This window comes from Geotrypetes seraphini, chromosome 2, assembly GCF_902459505.1.
Source record: "Geotrypetes seraphini chromosome 2, aGeoSer1.1, whole genome shotgun sequence".
In the NCBI taxonomy this organism is placed as follows: Eukaryota; Metazoa; Chordata; class Amphibia; order Gymnophiona; family Dermophiidae; genus Geotrypetes; species Geotrypetes seraphini.
In genome coordinates this window covers 432160133-432181945 of record NC_047085.1, presented here as the reverse complement: position 1 = coordinate 432181945, position 21813 = coordinate 432160133, and the positions used below count along the sequence as shown (strand labels likewise).

General features: G+C 40.3%; 1 protein-coding gene across 1 annotated transcript in view; it reads right to left on the bottom strand.

The window, feature by feature from the left end:
• The window catches only part of MRC1 (mannose receptor C-type 1), a 239932-nt gene that overhangs the window by 49529 nt on the left and 168590 nt on the right, over positions 1-21813 (bottom strand). The window contains 2 exon segments of the mRNA XM_033932883.1: positions 93-256; positions 11355-11469. Of these exon segments, the coding sequence (XP_033788774.1) occupies positions 93-256; positions 11355-11469 (279 nt within the window).

The following is a 21813-nucleotide window of genomic DNA, read 5'->3' as shown; positions in this document are numbered from 1 at the left end:
AAGAAATGAATAAGTTTGGTTATCTGAATTAGAAATGCTTAGAAGAAGAATAGGAGAGTGATGTACAAGCCAACCATCTAATTATTACTTACTGTATCTCCATAGATATACCCGCCACTTTGTGGATAACCTTTGGCCCAGTATGTAAAGTAGACTCCACTTCCATCTGTCCATAAAAACCTGTACTCAGAATTTATGTCATTTAAACCAATCCAGACAGAAACATTCAACTCCAGCAGATGGTAGGTGAGGAAGGCTGAAAAGAAGCACACAGAATGAATGTATAAATATGAGTTCAGTGATAGCTTATTTAAACTGAATGGTGTACTTTTATGCAGAAAATAAAGGTCTGGGTTACAAAATTTGTTTTATTGTTATGAGTTATTGAAAGGCTGAGGAAGAAGAGAGATGTAGGAATGAGAGTTCTGGAGTAAAGTTATAGGCAAAAAGATAGAGATTGAAGGCTGAATGGTAAAATATATGAGTGGATAGAGAAGCAGAAAATAAATGGAAGATAGATGAGAATGAAAGATATAGGGAAGAAAGTGAAAATAAGAGAGAGAAAAATGGTAAATAGAGAGGAGACCCTTAGAGGCCCAGAGACTGAGAGCATCAGACAATTAGAAAAATGGCCAGACAACAAAGGTAGACAAGAATTTTGATTTTAGTTTTGAGTATATAAATTTTTGAATTTATGTCTGCTGGCTTTAGACCCCTTTTACTAAGCCATGGAGTGAGTTCCGTGCGACAATGTTCCAATGCCCATTCAGTCCCTATGAGTGTCAGAGCATTGACCATGCTGGCCCTTGCTGCCGGCTTTAGTAAAAGACAGGGCTTATATTTTACACAGTCCAGGGAGGAATTCTTCACTAGCATATTCAAAGCATCTCCTGCTTAGTTAAACCCACTGAGCTGGCTTGCCACCAATATTCAGTAGCACTTAACCTCCTTTTACTAAACTGCGATAGCGGTTTTTAGTACAGAGAGCTGCGCTGCTCCAACACTCATATGAGCGTCGGGAGCCGCATGGAGCATTCAGCACAGCTCCCTGTGCTAATAACCGCTATCACGGTTTAGTAAAAAAGGGGGATTAACTAGGTAGTGCCACTGATTATCAGCTTTAACCAGCTATTCCCTATCTAACTGGGGGTGGTCCGGGGCAGAGCTTGGGCAGTGCCATAACTTAGCTAGTGAGCAGTGATAGTTATCTCTTTTCCAAGCTACACAACTCTTCTTAGAACCTGTTCTAATTCTACTACATCTTTTTTCAGACTAGGTGACCAGAATTGCACAAAATACTGAAGGTGAGGTTGCACCACTGAGTGATACAGAGGCATTATGATATTTTTTTGTCTTATTTTCTCATTCCTAATAATTCCTAGCATTCTGTTTGCCTTTTAGTTGCCTCCACACACTGAGCAGAGGATTTCTATGATGGCACCAATATCTTTTTCTTGGTTGGTGACTCCTGAAGTGGAACCTAGCATCAGTTAACTATGATTTGAATTATTATGTCCCAATGTGCATTTGTCCATATTAAATTTCATCTGATCTTTGGATGCCCAGCCTTCCAACTTCCTAAGGTGGTCCTGCAATTTCTTACATTCTGCATGTGATTTAACAACGATGAATAGTGTAGTCATCTGGATTTAATCACCTCACTCATTATTCCCATGTATAGGTGATTCATAAATATGTTAAATAATGCCTATCCCAGTACATGTCCCTTGAGCACACCACTATTCACCTTCCTCCACCGAGAGGATTTACCATTTAACCCTACCCAGTGGTGTAGTAAGGGGAGGGGTGTTGGTCTGCTCCGGGCACAGTCTTCCTAAGGGCATGGCACCCCTCCTCATCTCCACCCCCCACTTCTCTCCTTGCCACGCATCCCTTTCCTCCCCCGTACATTTTTTTTACTTCCCCGGCGTGAGGTTGCTGCCCGCATCTGCATCGACGCTCTCTCCGACATCACTTCTGGGGCCCGCGCCTAGGAAGTGGCATCAAAGAGTGAGCCAATACCGACGTGGGCATGCTGCTCATGCAGGAGAAGTTAAAAAAAAGTACGAGGAAAGGGAAGGGGGCATGTGCATGGCAAGGGTGTGTGTGTACGTGAAAGGGGGCAGGGGAAGGGCACCACCGCCCCGGGCACCTCTTACTACATCACTGAACCTACCCTCTGTCAAACATAACAAAAAGCTTACTTTCTAGCTGAGGTCAACTTGACCAAAGTCATTGGAGGATATTGAAGAAGAGAATGTTGTAATGAACATAACTGATGCTTATCCGTTCTGAAAGATATTTAGGAAAACCCAATTGAAAAGCCTTGAATGCAAAGCACATCTTGAAAGTGATTCTCACTGATACAGGTTTGTCAATGTAATCCAGCCAAAACTGGAGAAATGTGGTCAATCTTTTTCTTTGCAGTTATTAAATGTGCTACTACATTTTGACTTAGCTGTAATCTTTTTAAGCAAATCTGAGCTATACTTTGAAAGTGTGTGTTACAGTAATCTAATCTACTATTGATAAAAGCATGTACAACCTTTAGCAGATTGACCTTACTCAAAAGAGGGTTCAACTACTGAAAAATACTAAATTTGATGACTTTACCAATATGCAAGTTAAATCTTAATAATTACAAAGAAATCCCAGAGAGATAATATCAACTAATATAAACTGTTTACCCTGAATAATAGGCTTTATAGCCAGGGCTGACATTAGGGAAGGGCAAACAGGGCAGCTGCCCTGGGACCCCCAGCTCCAGGGGGCCCCACGGTATGGGCAACACCAGTGCTAACTCAAATGAATAAAAATCTTCCTCTTTCTGCCTCCTCCCACTGTCTGTTTAAGTCCGGAGTCCATGCAAGGCCTGGCACTAGCACTAAGTGCTCATGAGATCTAATTGATACCGCCCTTCTGATGCATGTGTCAGAGGGGGTGGTGTCAACAAGGCCTTCCTGAGCATGTAGACTCAAAGGCCTTTCATTATTGACATTAGTGCTGGTCCTGGGTCAGGCAGCGGTAGGGCAGCAGAAGGAGGAAGGCTAGAGGAGGAGAAACACTAGACATGCTATGGGGGTTGGGAGAGAAGGGGAGATGTTGGACAGAGGGAGGTGGGGAAATGGAGAGAATTGGTAAGACTGGGTGGGTCGGAGGGGAGAGAGTAATGCAGGGGAGAGAGGATAAATGTTGGACATGGATGGAGAAGGGGAGAGTGGATATGCTGCATATGGGATGGAGAGGAAGGAAAGAGGAGGAAATGCACATGGATGAAGAGGAAGGGAAGATAGAGGAAGGAGATGTGTATGGATCAACTGGAATGGAAGGGAGGAGATGCATGGAAGGGAAGAAAGGGGAAAAAGAAACATGTAGATGAAGAAAACAGGCAAAGGTTGGATACCCAGATCTGCTGAATCCACTGTATACCTCTCCCAGGATCCAGTCAAGTCAGCAAAGGACCTAGCTTTTACTTATGGACTATTCTGAATCCTCTGCTGTTTCTGACATAGAGCTCAAACTTGCCCTGCTTTGCCCCAGATCCACTGCTGTCTCAGTCTGTCCTAGAAACATAGAACACAGAAATATATAATATGATGGCAGAAAAGGGCCACTGGCCCAACAAGTCTGCCCACTCTAAGAACCCTCCCCACTAAGCACTTCTTCGAAGTGAACCCACATGCTTATCCCATTTTTTCTTAAAATCGAGCACGTTGCTGGCCTCAATTACCTGAAGTGGAAGATTATTCCAACGATCAACCACCCTTTCGGTAAAGAAATACTTCCTAGTGTCACCATGAAATCTCCCACCCTTGATTTTTAACGGATGCCCTCTTGTTGTTGTAGGTCCTGTAAGGAAAAAGATGTCTTCTTCTAACTCAATACGATCCTGTGTCTGTCCTAGCCTCATTTATGATTTTTTCTTTTAATATTAAGTTTGATCTGGGAATCTATGGGGTTCATAATAAAAAAAACAACAACGTCTAAAAAGTGGCCTATTCTGGTTGGCCCAGGCACCTTAGGCCCCACCTGTAGGTGGGGTTTCAGCTGCCAGGGCCAATTGGCCCCATTCTGGAGCCAGCTGGCCTGCCGGACGGGCGGGCTTGGCACTCGTCCGTCCGGCCAACATTTAACAGGTATGGGGTGGGATTGGGGGGGTCATGGGGTCGGCGGGGGGGCTGATCGGGGGTTCGGGGGTGGTCTTTGGGGGGTTGTGTCAAGGGCAGGAGGGCCTGGGAGTCCTCCTGTCCATATTATAGTGGGGGGTGGGGGATAGGGGGTCTGCCTGGGCAGGAGGGGTTGGTCTCCCTCCTGCCCAATCTTGTAGGGGGTGGGGGGGGTGAGAGGCCAGGAGGGCTTGGGCTCCCTCCTGGCCACATCGGACTCGGCGATGGGGAGGGTTGGGGATCGCTGGGCAAGAGGGCTTGGGCTTCCTCTTGCCCCGATCTTCATTGGGGGTGCCGCAGGGCAAGAGGGCTTGAACTCCCTCTTGCCTCGATCTTCATTGGAGGTTCGGGGGTGCCGCAGGGCAAGAGGGCTTGGACTCCCTCTTGCCCCGATGTCGGGGGGGGGGGGGAGGGGTGGATTCTGTAATCGGTGTTGTTTTTGACAGAAACCGGTTACAGGATCCAGCTTTTAGGCGAAGGACTGGCTCCTCCTTCGCCTAAAAGCCCTTGTGTTGGATGTTTGGGGCTTAGGCGTTTTTTAGGTTCATTATGGGGTATAAGTTTAGACGTAGTGTGGTGGGTGGTCTGGGTGTTTAAACAGCTGAAGGTAGAGGCAGGCCATTATAAAAAAAAACCTCCTTTTGGACGTTTTTATTGATTATGGACATTTTCCCTGCTTCTACTTTCAACGTTTAAGGCCTTAGGCCAAAAGGGGACTTAGACGTTTTTTTTTATTATGCCCCTCCACATATCTAACTTTGATATAAAAAAAAATTCTGAAGCTTCTGGGCAAGATAAGCCCTGCCGAAGCAGAGCAGGTCTTCAGAGCAGCCACAGGATCTGGGACAGACCGAGACAGCAGAGAATCCAGGGCAACCACAGGATTTTGCTGAAGCAGCATGGTATCATGGGCAGAACAGGGCAAGTTGGAGTTCCATATCCAAGAGTTTCAAGTTTCAAGTTTTATTAAGGTTTGTTGTATAAGCAATATCATATACTTCAATGTGTATAACATTTTTAAAAATAGGGGACAAAACAAAACATTTTTTATACAATTGAATACAAATTATATACATTCTAATACATAACTGATACATAACTGAAGGCGAGGGGGAAGAACTACAATCTTTAAAGAAAGAGAAGAAACATTTAGGGAAGAACACATATGGTGGGAACACAAAAGAGAAACAAAAAAAAAAAAGGATATAAAGGCAGAATGATCATAGAAAAAAAAAAAAGATAAATTTACGACCTACTTATAGGTCTAATTAAGATCTATAAGATTTAGTAATTGGTAAGTTAAGCTATCTATGTTTCAAATGCATCCTTATACAGGAAGCTTTTTAAGGAACGCTTGAATTTTTCTAAAGAAGGTTCATTGCGTAAGTATATTAGTACATTGTTCCAAAGCTGAGAAAATGATAGATCTCCTGGTCCCTATTACTTTTAAAGAAGGGATAGTCAGTAAGTGTTGTTGTGTTGATCTAAGTGCCCTGAATGAAGAATACGGTAGCAAGAGACGATCCAGAAATATCAGAGCATGTGACTGTTGAATTTTAAAAGTATCCAAGGCAGCACATATGTAAAAACCAAATCCTCTACAGACCCCATTGTAGATGGTATAGATCAGATCCACAGGATTTGTCTTTAACCATTCCTGATGGATGGATGGAAGTGGAAAGAAAGAGAGAAGGAGGATACACCACACAAGAATGGATGAGAGGGGAAGGGAAAAGAGAGGAGGATGCACATGGATTGGGTGAAGGGAACAGATGGAAAACTAGAACTGACAAAGGGGCAGAAGAATGGAAGAAAGCTGAATCTGAAAGATCAGTGCCAAAGATGGGCATAAGGCAAGAAGTGAAAAAGAAAGGAGGAGAGTAAAGAACAAATGGACTGGAGGCCCTGGAAACAGATCTAGAATCAGAGACTGGGACCAACATAATCAGAAAAACAAAGTCACCAACCCACAAAGGTAGAAAAAAATTATTTTATTTTCATTTTAGTGTTTGGAATATGTCCAGTTTCAGAATTTACATCTGCTGCCTTTATGTTGCACTTCTGTTTTCCTGGTATTTGTGCTGCATGCAGAGTTTGGCTTCTTGGGATTTCACGTTAATTTTTGCCTGTATTTGAAAAGAGGCTCTCTCTGTTCTGCAAAGCCCTTTTATATGCTCTTCTGCTGGTAACAAAGGTACATGGCTACTGTGGCTACTTATTTATTTATTTATTAGGTTGGTCTTTAGGGAGTGTATGTATTTATTGTGCCTTTACTACCCTTTTCCCTTGGTGTACAAGTCTGATTTTCCATTGGGAGTGTGACTTTATTCACACACTTAGTTTCTTTATGGACTATATGATATATGAGGCAATTCTTACTTAGACCATGAGATATCGCCTGAGCCAGAGGTTTACGTTGATTCATCAAGGGCTCATACTGATGTCCATTATTTAAAAGCCTTTTTTACCCCATTGGTTGATTTTCTTTACAGACTTCTTATCCAAGGACTAGATGTGAAGCCAATTCTTTAGTGGTGTTATTTTTAGGATAGTATTGGCTATTATCCAAAGGGTTATACTATTGTACTGTGGGTGGAACCATGGATAGCCCTACTGTTCCCTAAGGATGACCCTGTATGTGTACCAGGCAAAGCAAGGAAGATGGCTAATTTGGGGGGGTCTTGGGCCTGGGATCCCTGTATGTTCAGTACAAAAAGATGTGCGACTCTGTTTTTATTTCTCCAGTGATGTCGTACTTGCTGAGTTTAATTTATCGGGGTTCCTAGTTCAGTTTCTATTTCTATTTGTGATCCCTTGTTCTGTATTTGGTAAAGGTCTGTCGGTGGTGTGTGTGTGTGGAGAAGTCATTAAAAGTTGTTTTATCTGTAGTAGTAATAGCATTGGGGAGATTGGAAGTGGGGGTAGGAAGGAAAAGGGATCATGGGCCCACTCCTTAACTTTTGCCCTAGGCCCCAACATGTCTAAAACCAATCTTGTTTTTAGCATGAGGATTATATTTATGTGATAATCACATTACAATCATCCATAGTACCTGAGAACTGGAGGGTAGCCAATTTAATGCTAAGTTTTAAAAAGGGTTTCAGCACCACTAATTGGACCACCATAAAATATACCACCAAGTCACTTAATCCTCCATTGCCTCAAGTACAAAATAAGTACCTATATATAATATATGTAGACCACTTTGAATGTGTAGCCACAAAAATTAGTATATAAGTCTCATCCCCACTCCTCCTAAATATGGTGATTCAGTTTTAATATCACTTAAACTCTGGAAGCAGGCAATTTAGATTGCCAACACACCATTTTGAATGTGGGTGTTGGAAACACCATTTATGACTTGTTCCAGAACTGGATTTAATTTTTTGTGACACTTTTGGTACAAAATATGAAGAGAAGGGTTTTCACCATATTTTATATAAGGGGCAAATGACTATGAATAAGACAAAGATTGGGTTCTGAAATAGGCTTTCTCCTATAAGAGGCCTTATTGGCCCTGCTCACATTATGTTGATATCCTTTAAAAATTAAAACAGAAAAAAATAAATAAAATACCCCTACCCCCCCTTTAACAAAGCTGCATTAGCCATTTTTATTGCCAGCCATGGCTGTATTAGCTCTGAAGCTCATACGAATTCTATGAGCATCTTTTCTAATACCGCCGCGGCCAGTGATAAAAAAGCCTAACGCAACTTCGTAAAAGGAGGGTTAAATAAATTGTAATTTATAAGTATATGGTTAGTATTTTATATTACACATCACAGATGTTTTTTCTCCCGATTAATCTGTGTGATTATATAGGTAGATCTCTTACATCCTCTTCAGTATAGATCAAAGCAAAAATTAATTTAGTCTTTCTGCTATGGCCTTGTCCTCCCTGAGTCCCTCATTTATTACATGATAATTTACTGGTCTAACTGATCCCCTCACAGGCTTCCTGTTTCAGATATATCTGAAAATATTTTATTGTGAGTTTTTCACTCTATGGCGTTTCTCTTCACATTCCCTTTTAGACTTTTTTTATCAGCACTTTGGGGCTCATTTTCAAAAAAGAAAGATATCCAAAAACCATTATAACCCGTCACTTGGACGTTTTAATTACCGATTTTCAAAACCAACTTCCCAGATGTCTTGCTAGACTTTTTGTCTGCAATTCAAGGGGACTCCTTGAAGGTGTGTTATGGGTGGGATTTGAGCATGCTTAGTAGCGCTTGAACGTCTTGCAGCGATAATCAAACATTTCCCAAGACATCCAAGATGCCATTTAGACATCTGGATTTAGACCTGTTTTAAAAGTATCTAAGGGCCAAAAAGGTACCAAAACTGATCATGGAAACATAGAAAATGATGGCAGAAAAGGGCCATAGCCCTTTAATGACCCACCCCCTCGACTTTACCCCCCTAGAGATCCCACATACTTATCCCATTTACTTTTAAAATCTGGCACGCTGCTGGCCACAATCACCTGCTGTGGAAGTTTGTTCCAATGATCAACCACCCTTTTGGTGAAGAAATACTTCCTGGTGTCGCCATGAAATTTCCCTCCTCTGATTTTTAGCGGATGCCCTCTTGTGGCCGAGGGCCCCTTAAGAAAGAAGATATCATCTTCCACCTCAATACGGCCTGTGATATATTTAAACATCTCAATCATGTCTCCTCTCTCTCTACGTTCCTCGAGTGAGTACAGCTGCAATTTATTCAGCCTTTCCTCATACGGGATATCCCTGAGCCCCGAGACCATCCTGGTGGCCATTCTTTGAACCGATTTGACTCTCAGCACATTCTTTTGGTAATGTGGCCTCCAGAATTGTACACAATATTCCAGGTGAGGTCTCACCATGGATCTGTACAACGGCATGATGACTTCGGGCTTCGGCTGCCACTGGAGAGATTAAGTCATGATTAGGGTTACCAGAAGTCCGGATTTCCCCAAACATGTCCTCCTTTTGAGGACATGTCTGAGGGTTCGGATGGCTTTTCCAAACCCAGCACTTTGACCGGGTTTTGAAAAGCTTCCAACAAGTCCCTGTCGGGATGACATCGCATCGCATCCGCCGATTCTTTCCAATTCCACCCCAGCGAGGAGCGGGGCTGGGGTGGAATTGGGGGTGGGACTGGGGCATAACAGGACAGGGATGGGTGGAACTGGGTGGGCCTGGGGGCAGGTCTAGAGGTTCAGATTTTCCATTTGGAAAATCTGGTAACTCTAGTCATGACCCCCCCTCCCATGCCCCTGGTGGTCACTGACCCCCCATCTCACTCCCAAATATCTGAATGAAACACTACATACCTGTCTCTATAACAGCAGCACCTGGTATGGAATATCCTAGGGTTACCAGATATCTGGATATCTCCGGACATGTCCTCCTTTTGAGGACATGCCCAGGGGTCTGGACGGTTTTTCAAAACCTAGCACTTTGTCTGGGTTTTGAAAAGCTTCCAACAAATTCCCGTTGGACAGGAGGGCATCTGCGCATTTGCAGATGCCACGTGATGACATCATCACATCGCATTCGCATATGCTCGCATTCCCTCCTGCCCGATGAGAGTAGGTAGCGGGGGGCGGGGCTGGAGTAGGGCTAATGAAGGGTGGAACTGGGAAGGCCTGTGGGGCGGGTCTAGGGCATCCAGATTTTCCATTTGGAAAATCTGGTAACCCTAGTCATGACCCCGTCCCCCCCCACACACACACACTGACCCTCCTCCCACTCCCAAAGATCTGAATGAAACAGTACATACCTGTCTCTATAACAGCAGCACCTGGTATGGGAAATCCTAGTAGAGCAACAAGCAGGTGTCTGTAGTAGCCTGGTGTGTGGGAGGGGCCAAGCCCATATCTCACTCTAACCAATCATTTCATTATGGTATTCTATACATGACGCCCATATGCAATTCTCATAAGCCTCTTAGGCGGCTAATGAGACCAAGCGTCCTATACAGAATCCAGCCCTTAGTCTTCTCATGAAGATAATATCATATATCTTATAATTCTAAAATGGCATGAGTGTCTAAAGACTAACAGTAGTTCTTCACTGGAAAGCAATATCAAAGAGTGGGTATGTAGACTAATAGCATATGGTAGATATATTTATTGTGATCCCTGAGGAAGGCTTGTTGGTTGAAACCTGGACTGTGTCAAGTCCGAAATAGTAGGCTGCAATAAATATTTTCACTGGATGATTATCCCAAGTTGTGGTGACTTTCCATCCCTACTCTCTCACCGTTTCCCTAGTCCCATTTATCTTTCTTTCACTTCTGTTTCCACCTTGTCTGTCTGCCCTTTACATACTCAGTATGAGTATCTCCCTACCTATTACCCTTCATCTTACCCCACCTTCCCATAAAGCTCAACATCATAGAAACATACATAGAAACATAGAAATAGACGGCAGATAAGGGCCCACGGCCCATCTAGTCTGCCCACCTTAATGTCCCTCCCCTACCTTTGCCCTGTGAATAGATCCCATGTGCCGATCCCATTTGGCCTTAAAATCAGGCACGCTGCTGGCCTCAATCACCTGTAGTGGAAGACTATTCCAGCGATCAACCACTCTTTCAGTGAAAAAGAATTTCCTCCTCTCTTCCCCAATTTTCTTTCTCCACATCCTACTATCTCACAGTACTACTGTGCCTATTTTTTTCATCCTTTGACCTATTGGCACCTGCAGTAGAGCACTTGCCAATAGGCACTTGGTCCTGGGGGGGGGCCACCTGCATCTTATGCATTTTTCCATTTCTATCATTACAAGTTTGCATGAGTGCATCACTCAGAAGCAGCCATAGTGGGATAGGAACCCCTATAGCAGGGGTGGGCAACTCCAGTCCTCGAGGGCCGGAATTCAGTCGGGTTTTCAGGATTTCCCCAATGAATATGCATTGAAAGCAGTTCATCCAAATAGATCTCATGCATATTCATTGGGGAAATCCTGAAAACCCAACCAGATTCTGGCCCTTGAGGACTGGAGTTGCCCTATAGGAAGGTTCTCAATCATAGGTAAGGGCAGTTAAGTTGCCGCCCCCAACTCCTTCCATGCCTGGGATGTTTACAAAATTTGCTTATATCTTTAGGGAAACAGGTATTTCATGCGCATGACTGTGAGCAGAATGGATTGTGTTAATGAACATCTATGAAACAGTTCTATTCCTGTTGTTAGAAAGTTTGCTTACCTTGCACAGATAGATCAGGTATACTAGCCAGATATCCTCCTTTAGTTTGACAAGCACTTTGTGCAGACTTCCAATCCTCTCTGTCTTCTTCATCAGTGCCAAATATTTTATAACACTAAAAATAATGTGGTGTAATAGGAATGCTTACTATACAGCAAAAATACACTGAGCATCAGTAGAAGTATGTCTTATACTGTGTGCAGACTAGGAAAGGTATTTTTAATATCTGCTGAAAGTTAGTTCTAATAAATGAGTCACAAGGGAGAGAAAATAGATCAAAGTTGAAAGAGTGAGGATTGATACAGTACAGTACTCCCAAGCTGGGAATGAGAGGAATAAGCAGAAGTTTGAGATGAGCCAAGTTGTGAATAACCTTAGATCTTCAGAAGATGATTTTAAATAAAAGGTGCTTTTTAATGTGAGCTGATGTACAGCAGATAAGAAAATGCATTAATGTGATGCATCAATGTCTTTCTGTAAAGATTATTTTAACTTTTCCATTTGTTTCTTCTGTAATCTCTCTGAAACAGTTGATCCTATCAGAAATATGAAATTTGACTGTTGAATAGCAATTTATGACAGAATATGTAGGAAATTGATGGCAATAACACAATGACATGGGTTATTGGAGGATGAAGACATTATTGCTCTACTGAAATCTGTTTTGACATTGCAAAATGCCTCAACAGAAGTGTGCTAAAGAAAATCGTTAGAGATGCTTTTTTTCTGTCATTTTTTTTCTCTGCCCACCTGAGTAAGGACCATGGGGACAAAACCACGGGTACCCAAGATGCAGTACAGAAGTTTGTTTGTTCACTGATATCATTCAAATATTTAAAAGTCTGCTTTCATATATCCCCTGCCTCTCCTCTCTTTTCAGATATACAAATTCAGGTCTTCAAGTCTTTTTCTCATATGTTTTCTGGCACAAATCCCATACTGTTTTGGTCACATTCCTTTTAACAGCTTTGAGTCTTTTTTATATCCTTGGCAAGAACATGGGCCTGATATCGAGACCACAGGAGTTAGCTTGGCTACCTCCCACAGTCTGTGGTGATTCCAGATATTCAATGCAGGGCCATATCCAGCCACCAGCATTGAATATCCAAATCAGTTTCCACAGATTTAGTCAAGCTAAGCCAATATTCAGCGGCAGACTGGCTAAGGCCTAGTGGCCAAAGATAGACCTGCTTTCTAGTACTCGATATCATCAAGGAAGTCTTTAAAACTGAACCCAGCATTCCATGTGAAGTCTCACTAACAACTTGTACCTCCTTATTTCTGCTAGTTGTACAGGGGGGGGGGGTAATATGCAGTCGATCATCCTTCTGACTTTGTCACTATCTTGTCACATTGTTTTACCACATTGAGATCTTCAGAAACCATCACCCCAGGGTCTCTTTCCTAGTCGGAGCATATCCACCTATCACATACAACTCTTTTGGTTTTCTGTACCCCAAATGTTCCATTCTACATTTCTTCATATTAACTGCCAAACATTAGGCCAAGCTTCTAAATTTTGTAGATCACTTCTCACGTTCAGGATTTCAACTTTGTTACAAATCTTCTTGACATCAGCAAAACTGCATACTTTTCCTTCTAACCTTTCAGCAATATTACTCACAAAGATATTGAACTGAATCAGCCCCAGGACAGATCTCTGAGGCTCTCCACTACTGACCTTTCTTTCTTTTGAGTAATGTAGTAGGGTAGCTGTGTTAGTCCACTTTTTAAGGTAATAAATAGAAAGAAAATAAAGAAATTAACAAATACTCTTTTGTTGAACTAATCTAATACATTTTTGATTAGCTTTCAAAGGTAACCCCTTCTTCAGATCAGAAATTCAGAAATGATCAAGTGATGACATATATCAGAATATATACATGAAACATAAAAGCATTCCAATGACAGTCTCATGGGAAAAGGTATGAGTGGATGGGGTGAGATGGTTTATGTTGTGATAGGAAACCCAGATCTTTAAATCCTCTCTGGTAGGTATTGTCTTATAATTTCTTTTTAGTAGTCTTACTAATCCAGGAACAATAAACCTTTGAAATCAAAAAGATGATATATGTTGATACCCACCAGACAGGAGTTAACAAAGAACTGAGTTTCCTATCAATTAAAAAAATGCATTGATGAATAGAAAAACAGGAGACAAAAGTAATCATGTTATAAGACCAGATACTGCAAACCAAAAGGCACCCAACAAGAAGCTGGAATCAGAGTTATATGCCAAATTCATCTGTAAAAAGAAAAGTTTATGGCAAAGTTTTTAATCCTGATTTAAACCTATCCAGAAAATGTTCTAAATGAGGATACTGAGGGAGAAAATTCTAAAGGCAAGAGACTGCTGCACTATAATATGGGTCCTGACAAAGTGAAAACATATGGCAGAGCAGAGGAATGAAAAGAAATTATGATTGAGAAGAGAACATACAGGAAGATATGGTATCAACAAATGAGAGAGATAAAGCAGAGAACCAGAATGATGCATTTTATGTACTACAATCAACAGATTGATAGTGATTCTATGAGTTCAAGGTAGCCAATATTCTTCTCTTAGTAATGGGGTAACATGGTCAAATTTGCCCGAACAAGTTAATAGTAAGTAAATGGGAGGGAAAGGGTGGCCGGTCTGAGCAGATGTCTTCAAGTTATCACATTATTAGGAGGGGAAGGGAAGGGGAGGGCAAAGGGAATGATTTTTGGTATCATAAAAATATAATATTTAAGGAATTAAGAGTGGGGAAGAATGTTTTATATAGTAAATTGATGGAATGATTTATGTGTATGCAAATTATAATAAATTAATGTATTTGTTGGAGTTCAAATGTGCTGGAAATAAATATATAGATGGAACTTAAATTATTTTTGCTAAATGTAAATGGCTTCAACCATCCAATAAAAAGAAAGAAGGTACTTTTATTCTTAAAACAACAGAATATTGATATATGTTGCATCCAGGAGTCTCACTTATCAGCGTTAGAGTCTCAAAAGCTTCATGGAGACTGGGTGAAACATTGATTTTATGCCCCAGCTGTAAAGAAAAAAGCAGGTGTTGCTATATTGGTGAATAAGAGATGTAATGCTACGTTCAAATTAATTGCTGCTGATCCCTTAGGAAGTTGGATACATGTAGACATGAATCTGGGAAATACTACCATTGCGCTGTTCAATGTATATGCACCTAATTCTAATCAAATTGAATTTTTCAAATCTCTACAACAATTATTGTTACCACTGGCTGCTTCTAATTTAGTTGTGGCAGGGGATTTTAATGCTGTTATAGATCCTTTAATGGACAAAAAACCTATTAGAATTATGAAATCATTAGGGTTGGATAATCTGGTTCAAAATTGTGATTTAAAAGATATATGGCGAATATTTCATTTTAATGATCGGGAATTTTCATTCTGCTCCCATGTCCACAAATCATTTTCAAGAATAGATTTTATATTTATTTCAAATGCATAAGTTCAGCAAGTAACACAAGCCTCCATTAATCCAATTATTTTATCTGATCATGGAGGGGTGTAGATTAAAATTAAGGAGGTTAGAAGATCTGTGTGGAGATTTGATAATGCTTTGCTTGTAGAACCTAATTTTATTGAGAAAATTCAGTTAAAAATTAATGATTATTTTCAAATAAATAATACGGAAGATATCTTAGTGGAGACATTATGGGATGCTTTTAAGGCAACCATAAGAGGCCAAATTATTTCTTTTTCGGCGTATACTAAAAAACAAATTAAATATCAATTTTCTAGGTTAGAACAAGAAATTAAGATATTGGAATCAAAATTAAAGGATAAATGGGAATATTCTATTTTACAAGATCTTTTGAAAGCTAAAGGGAAATATAATGAGATTTCTTCTAAAATGATAAGGAAAGATTTCTTTTCTCAACAAGCATTGTATTATGCAAATTCAAATAAGGCAGAAAGATTACTGGCAAATTATTTAAAAGCAAAAAAATGAAAAATAAATGTAGTGGCGATAAAAGATAAAAAAGGAAATTCTTGTACACAAATTGATTCTATTTTAAAATAATTTTTACAATTTTATAAAGATCTGTATTCTGCTGAGCCTTATTTAGATAAAGAAAAAGATGGATTGGAATTTTTAAATTTAATCAAGGGGCCGAAAGTTCCTGAGCATATAAAAGAAAGTTTAGAAAAGCCAATATCAATTAAGGAATTTCAAGCAGCAATGAAGTTCCTTAGAGTTGGATCCGATCCAGGTGGAGATAGTTTTACAGTAGATTTTTATAAATCATTCCAAATTACTCTATTACCATATTTACTAAATTTATATAAGAATCAACTAACTAATGGTTGTATTACAGGTACCATGGCGGAATCATTAACTACAGTCTTGCCAAAGCCAAATAAAGATCCCACTCTGGTTTCAAATTACAGGCCTATTTCTTTAATTAATGTTGATGGAAAACTTTTAGCTAAAACTTTAGCAATACGTTTTATTTTTGGAATGCACCAAACTGGATTCGTTGCTCAAAGACATTCTTCTAATAACACTACGCTTGCCTTGCATATGTTGAATTTATCAAAAGCTTTAAATGATCTGGCTCTTTTTGTATCCCTTGATGCAGAGAAGGCCTTTGATCGTGTTGAATGGACCTTCATGTATCAAGCGTTGGCATGGTTTGGTATTGGTACAGGATTTATACAAATGGTTCAAACATTGTATAGCTCCCCTGTTGCTAAATTGTATATTAATAATAATTTCTCAGATGGCTTTAGGTTGCAGACAGAGATTAGACAAGGCTGTCCTTTATCTCCTCTGCTTTTTGATATTGTATTGGAACCCCTGTTACTAGCTATTCAGCAAGCAGATGAGATTCAGGGTATTCCTCGTAGAGATCAGGAATAAAAGGTCTCGGCTTACGCAGATTATATATTGCTCTATTTGAGAAATCCTGAGACACTTGAAATGATTGAGAAATTTGGAAAATTTTCAGGTTACAAGATAAATTGGAGTAAAACAGAAATTCTTCCACTCAATGTCCATTGTTTGATTCATTTCCCTTTCTACGGAGGGAAGATGGAATAAAATATTTAGGCATTTGGATTAAAAATACAATGGAAGAAACAATAAAAATAAATGAAAAATCGTTATTTCAGAAGATCACAGAAATGTGTGAGCAATGGAATCCTTTACATCTTTCATGGTGGGGGAGAGTCCAAACTATTAAGATGATGATTTTGCCTGTGGTTTGTTATCAGATGGGTATGTTGCTGGTTTATTTTCAAGGGTCCTTTTATAAAAAATTAAATAGTATTCTCATAAAATTTATTTGGCTGGATAAAACTCCCAGAGTAGCCTTGGTATCTTTACAAAGCCAATTTCAGAGGGAGGGGTAAATTTTCCCAATTTTTATAGGTATCATCAAGCCTATATTTTGCGCCAGGGTATGTATTGGGTCCTCCCAGAGCTCATGGAAAAACTCCCAGATTGGTTGTGGCTTGAATGGCAACTCATGTCTCCTTTGCGCCTTTGTTATGTGCTCAGTATCAAAATGCCTAGTTACAGTAAAGATAACAGAATATTAATGGAAAACATTGCGTTATGTAAGTAATTTAACAACAATTCCAATTCACAAATCTACAAATCAATCTATATGGCTGAACTCCAAGATTCAAATTGGCAGAGAAAGGCTCGCCTGGAAGCATTGGATGATAGCAGGAATACGTTTATTAGATGATGTTATCTCTAATGGTAAAATGCTTGAATTTTCACAGTTGCAACATAAATATGGTCTTAATAAATCAGAATGTTTTAGATGGTTGCAACTGAAGCAGGCCATTCAGGCGGGGTTCCCTGAATGGAAAAACCTTAGTAATCATTTTAGTATGGAGTTCTTATGCTTTCAGGCGGACTTCTTGGGTCACCAGGCCGCCCAGTGGTATAAATTGCTGGCTGGATTTATTAAAAAGAAACTAAACACTGGTCTGAGAGACATTTGGAGTATTGAGATTAAGTACCAAATTACTATGTCTCAATGGCCACGAATTTGGACTTGGAGGATGAGATGTACAGTGTCGGCATCTATGAGACAAACTTGTTTTTTTCTGTTACATAGAGCATTATGGACCCCTGTTCGATTACAAAAATTGGATAGCTCTAAGTCTAATAAATGTTGGCACTGTCATCTCGAAGCAGGGACTTTAGATCATTTATTATTCTATTGTCCATTTATTATGAATTTCTGGAAATCAATTTGGGACCAAATTAATTGTTTATTAGATAACCCAGTGGCATTATCATATGATACTGTGCTATTTGGTATGGCAATGAGAGCAAAAAGTCAGATTTCTACAAATAATAACAAATTATTACTTATAATGACTGGGGTTGCCATTCAACAAATTACGTATAATTGGAAAAATTGGAGTAGATTAAATTATAATTTCTGGTGGAATTCCTTATGTCATGTTTATAAAATGGAAAGATTTATTGCAATACAGCGCGGTTTTTTCAGGAAATTTCAGGATGTGTGGGAGCCATTTACAAAGTATTGTACCGATTAGATGACATTTTATTTTATTTTTTTTTCCCTTAAATTTACAAGATTGTGAGGGGGGGGAGGGGAAGGTAAATTTATTGTTACCTATTGTATAAGGTACTAGCTGATGCTCCGGCGTTGCACGGGTATTTAATTATAGCAATAACACTGTAAATGGATTCAAATAAAGATACTTTATAGTGGTGAATGAAATTATTTTTTTACAGCTTAATAAAAAGTACAATATTCAAATTATAATGTGAAATATTTGACAAAATGAATACAATACAACTAACGCAAAACGTGATTATAAACAACATTTTTAGTTTCACCTCCTGGAGCAAGAACATATAAATTCTTGGGTGAACCCACCCTTGAGCAAGCAACATAGAGTTGTGGGCCGCGAGACCCCCAGAACATATCACCCCAGGTAGTGAGGGATCTGCATACCAAGTTTCGTTCAAATCGGTCAAGCCGTTTTTTAATTACTGTGAGAATGGCAGCTTTTTACATTTTTTCCATTGACATGAATGGGTGAAATCTGATTTTCTGTTTGTAGCTCCGCCCACATGTGCAGGTGGGCTGCGAGACCCCCAGAACATATCACCCCAGGTAGTGAGGGATCTGCATACCAAGTTTCGTTCAAATCGGTCAAGCCGTTTTTGAATTACAGTGAGAATGGCAGCTTTTTACATTTTTTCCATTGACATGAATGGGTGAAATCTGATTTTCTGTTTGTAGCTCCGCCCACGTGTGCAGGTGGGCCGCGAGACCCCCAGAACATATCACCCCAGGTAGTGAGGGATCTGCATACCAAGTTTCGTTCAAATCGGTCAAGCCGTTTTTGAATTACTGTGAGAATGGCAGCTTTTTACATTTTTTCCATTGACATGAATGGGTGAAATCTGATTTTATGTTTGTAGCTCCGCCCACGTGTGCAGGTGGGCCGCGAGACCCCCAGAACATATCACCCCAGGTAGTGAGGGATCTGCATACCAAGTTTCGTTCAAATCGGTCAAGCCGTTTTTGAATTACTGTGAGAATGGCAGCTTTTTACATTTTTTCCATTGACATGAATGGGTGAAATCTGATTTTATGTTTGCAGCTCCGCCCACGTGTGCAGGTGGGCCGCGAGACCCCCAGAACATATCATCCCAGGTAGTGAGGGATCTGCATACCAAGTTTCATTCAAATCGGTCAAGCCGTTTTTGCGTGATCGCGGCACATACACACACACATACATACATACCTCTGATTTTATATATATAGATTGATTATATGATAAGAAAGGGTGGGAGATAAGAGCATATTATATGTACCATTGATGATTATTAAGTGTTATATTTATTGTTAATTTGTTTGGATATATTGTTATACTTATTGTAAATTTGAAAATGAATAAAGAATTTAAAAAAAAAAGGCTGTTTATAGCTATTCTGCATGTTGTTTTAGATTCTTTAATTTATCATTTTTCAATTTGTATTTTGTATATATCCTTTCATTATTTATTATGCTTTAAATTTTTCAGGGTTTCATTTCAATAAAAATTTGTAAATGTGATGAATCACTCAAATAAAGGTATGTTATTTTTTTTCCTCTGCAGCTCCTTGTGACGCTGAGCAATGGAGGATTAAATGACAGAAGAGTGGAAGCAGACCAGACAAATTCCAGCACAAGGATTTTTTTTTTTTTAATCCAACGCAGATCTGCATTTTGATGCAGAAGGTCCTTCCTCAGGAGTCAACAAGTCACTGCATACAGGTATAGATGCATACAATATTCATACAGATGAACTGCAGAAACAAGGACAAGCTACATCCAAACTAGTGAGTTTATTAAACTCAAAGAGGCCCTGATTCTACAAGTGGTGCCTAGATCAGGCCAATGTGTAGATGTGTACCTGAATTCTGTACAGAATTCAAAATTGTTTAATTAGCTTAATTGGCAAGGTAATTGACCATGCCATTAAAAGGTAATTTAAAAAAAATTAAAAAAAGACAAATTCTGTGAGGAACTTGGTGCAGTGCCTGCTGACCCCTACAATTTTGGTGTTGATTTATTTTCACTAATTGGTTATTTTCTCACACGCAAAGTGTGTGCCTATGATAGTGTGTGACATTGGGCTGAAATTATTCCTGGCAAAGTCTAAGAGTTTAGAAAGTAGTAGAGCTGTAATTGTTTTGGCTACTGGGCTCACTTAACTTACCACTACACACTGAGGCGTAGATTCTGTTTAGGTGGCTTCTGAGAACTGCACACAGGCGTCATATATAGAATCGTGTCAGTCCTGATGAACAGACGCCTAACCACCTCAATTCTCGAACCACTGTCCATGTCACAGGCACTGGTTAAAGAATTGTGTTGCTGCTAAGCTGATTGTGGCAAGGGAATCTCCCTGCTGCGATCAGCTCAGCGGCCGCAGCAGGGAACCCATATCCCCTAAGTCGATTGCCAGGAGGGATACCCACTCCCTCCTGCCAGAACCGCAGAAGCCAGCCTCCCTTCCCCCACCCCTGAATGTCCATGGTAGGAGGAGTGCCGAATGCCTCCTTCCACCACCACCCCAATACATTCCACAACAGAAGAGATGCTCAGTCTCTCCTGCTGGAACCCCCCCCCTAAGAACATCAGCAGGAGGGATGCCCAGTCTTTCCTGCCAGACCCTCCCTCCTTTCCCCCCCCCCCCACCCCCATCGAAGCAGCTGCGTCTATTTGAAATGTAGACCAGCATTTTGCTGGCTTACATTTCAGCTGCCTATTGCGGCCCTAGGGAGACACCTAGGGCTGCCTAAGCTTGCCTAAGGTCACTTCTGGGAGAAACCATGCCTAGGCTTGGGTGAGCTTAGGCGGCCCTAAGCACCTCCCTAGGCTCACGAATGTAGGCAGCCTGCCTCGGGGTTTTGGTTTTTTTTTATTTTTTTTTAAACATGCGTCCAGATTGGCCTACCTCTGCCTACAATCGAGACACTGTTTATAGAATTTGCCCCCTGTGGTGAATTATTCGCGAGCTGTTTTGTTCAAGTGCTTACCATTATATGCAATAAGGATCTGTATTTGACACTTACAATACTTTGGGTAGGTGCATCTACCTGCACCTACCCAAAAAGTAGGCATGGTATGACAGGCATCAGTAGGCAGCTGTGTTATACGCCAGTAAATTAGGTCAGGAAAACCCTAGCATAATATACCGGCACCTAGCATTATGATGTCTAAGTCAAGTTAGGTGTCACTAGGTGTGATTCTATAAATGATGCCTTGTGGTTGATTGACAACTGCGCTGAACGGTGCTTAGGCGTTAGGCGGCATTACGCACTCTTTATAGCATCAGGCCTAGAATGATTATCAACCACACAGTGAATATTGTTGCACATTTAGCAAAAAGATAGGATCAGGGAGAAGGGATTAACTTCAAAAGCTAATCATAAACTACATCAAGTTAGTCCAAAAAAAAAGGTGGGTTTTTTTCTTTTATGTTTTTGTTTTATTTTTACATATTACTTTGAAGAGTGGATTAACACGGCCCCCACAACATTTCACTCGAGCATATCACGCTAATTGCTACTGCTAATAATGAGTCACCTTTATGCCACATTAAGAGTGCCTTAGTTTTATTCTGGGTTGAGTTTCATTTTTTTAAATGTTTGTAACCAGTTAGCTTTTACAGTAAGTTTATTATTAAGAGAAGCAATTTCCTGTGAGTAATTACAATTAAGTCCAATGACATTTGAATGTTATTAGCATGGTAAAAACTGGTACCCCCTAAAGACTGAATAATTGTAAGGAATGGGGGTCACAAAGATATTAAAGAGAAGGGGAGATAAAATGGAACCCTGGACGACTTCTTATTTCTCTTTCTCATCTTTCTTTCTAGGTCTCAAACTGGATTCACCAAAACATTTGCAAAAGACAAAGCTCCTAAATTGTTGCAGCTTA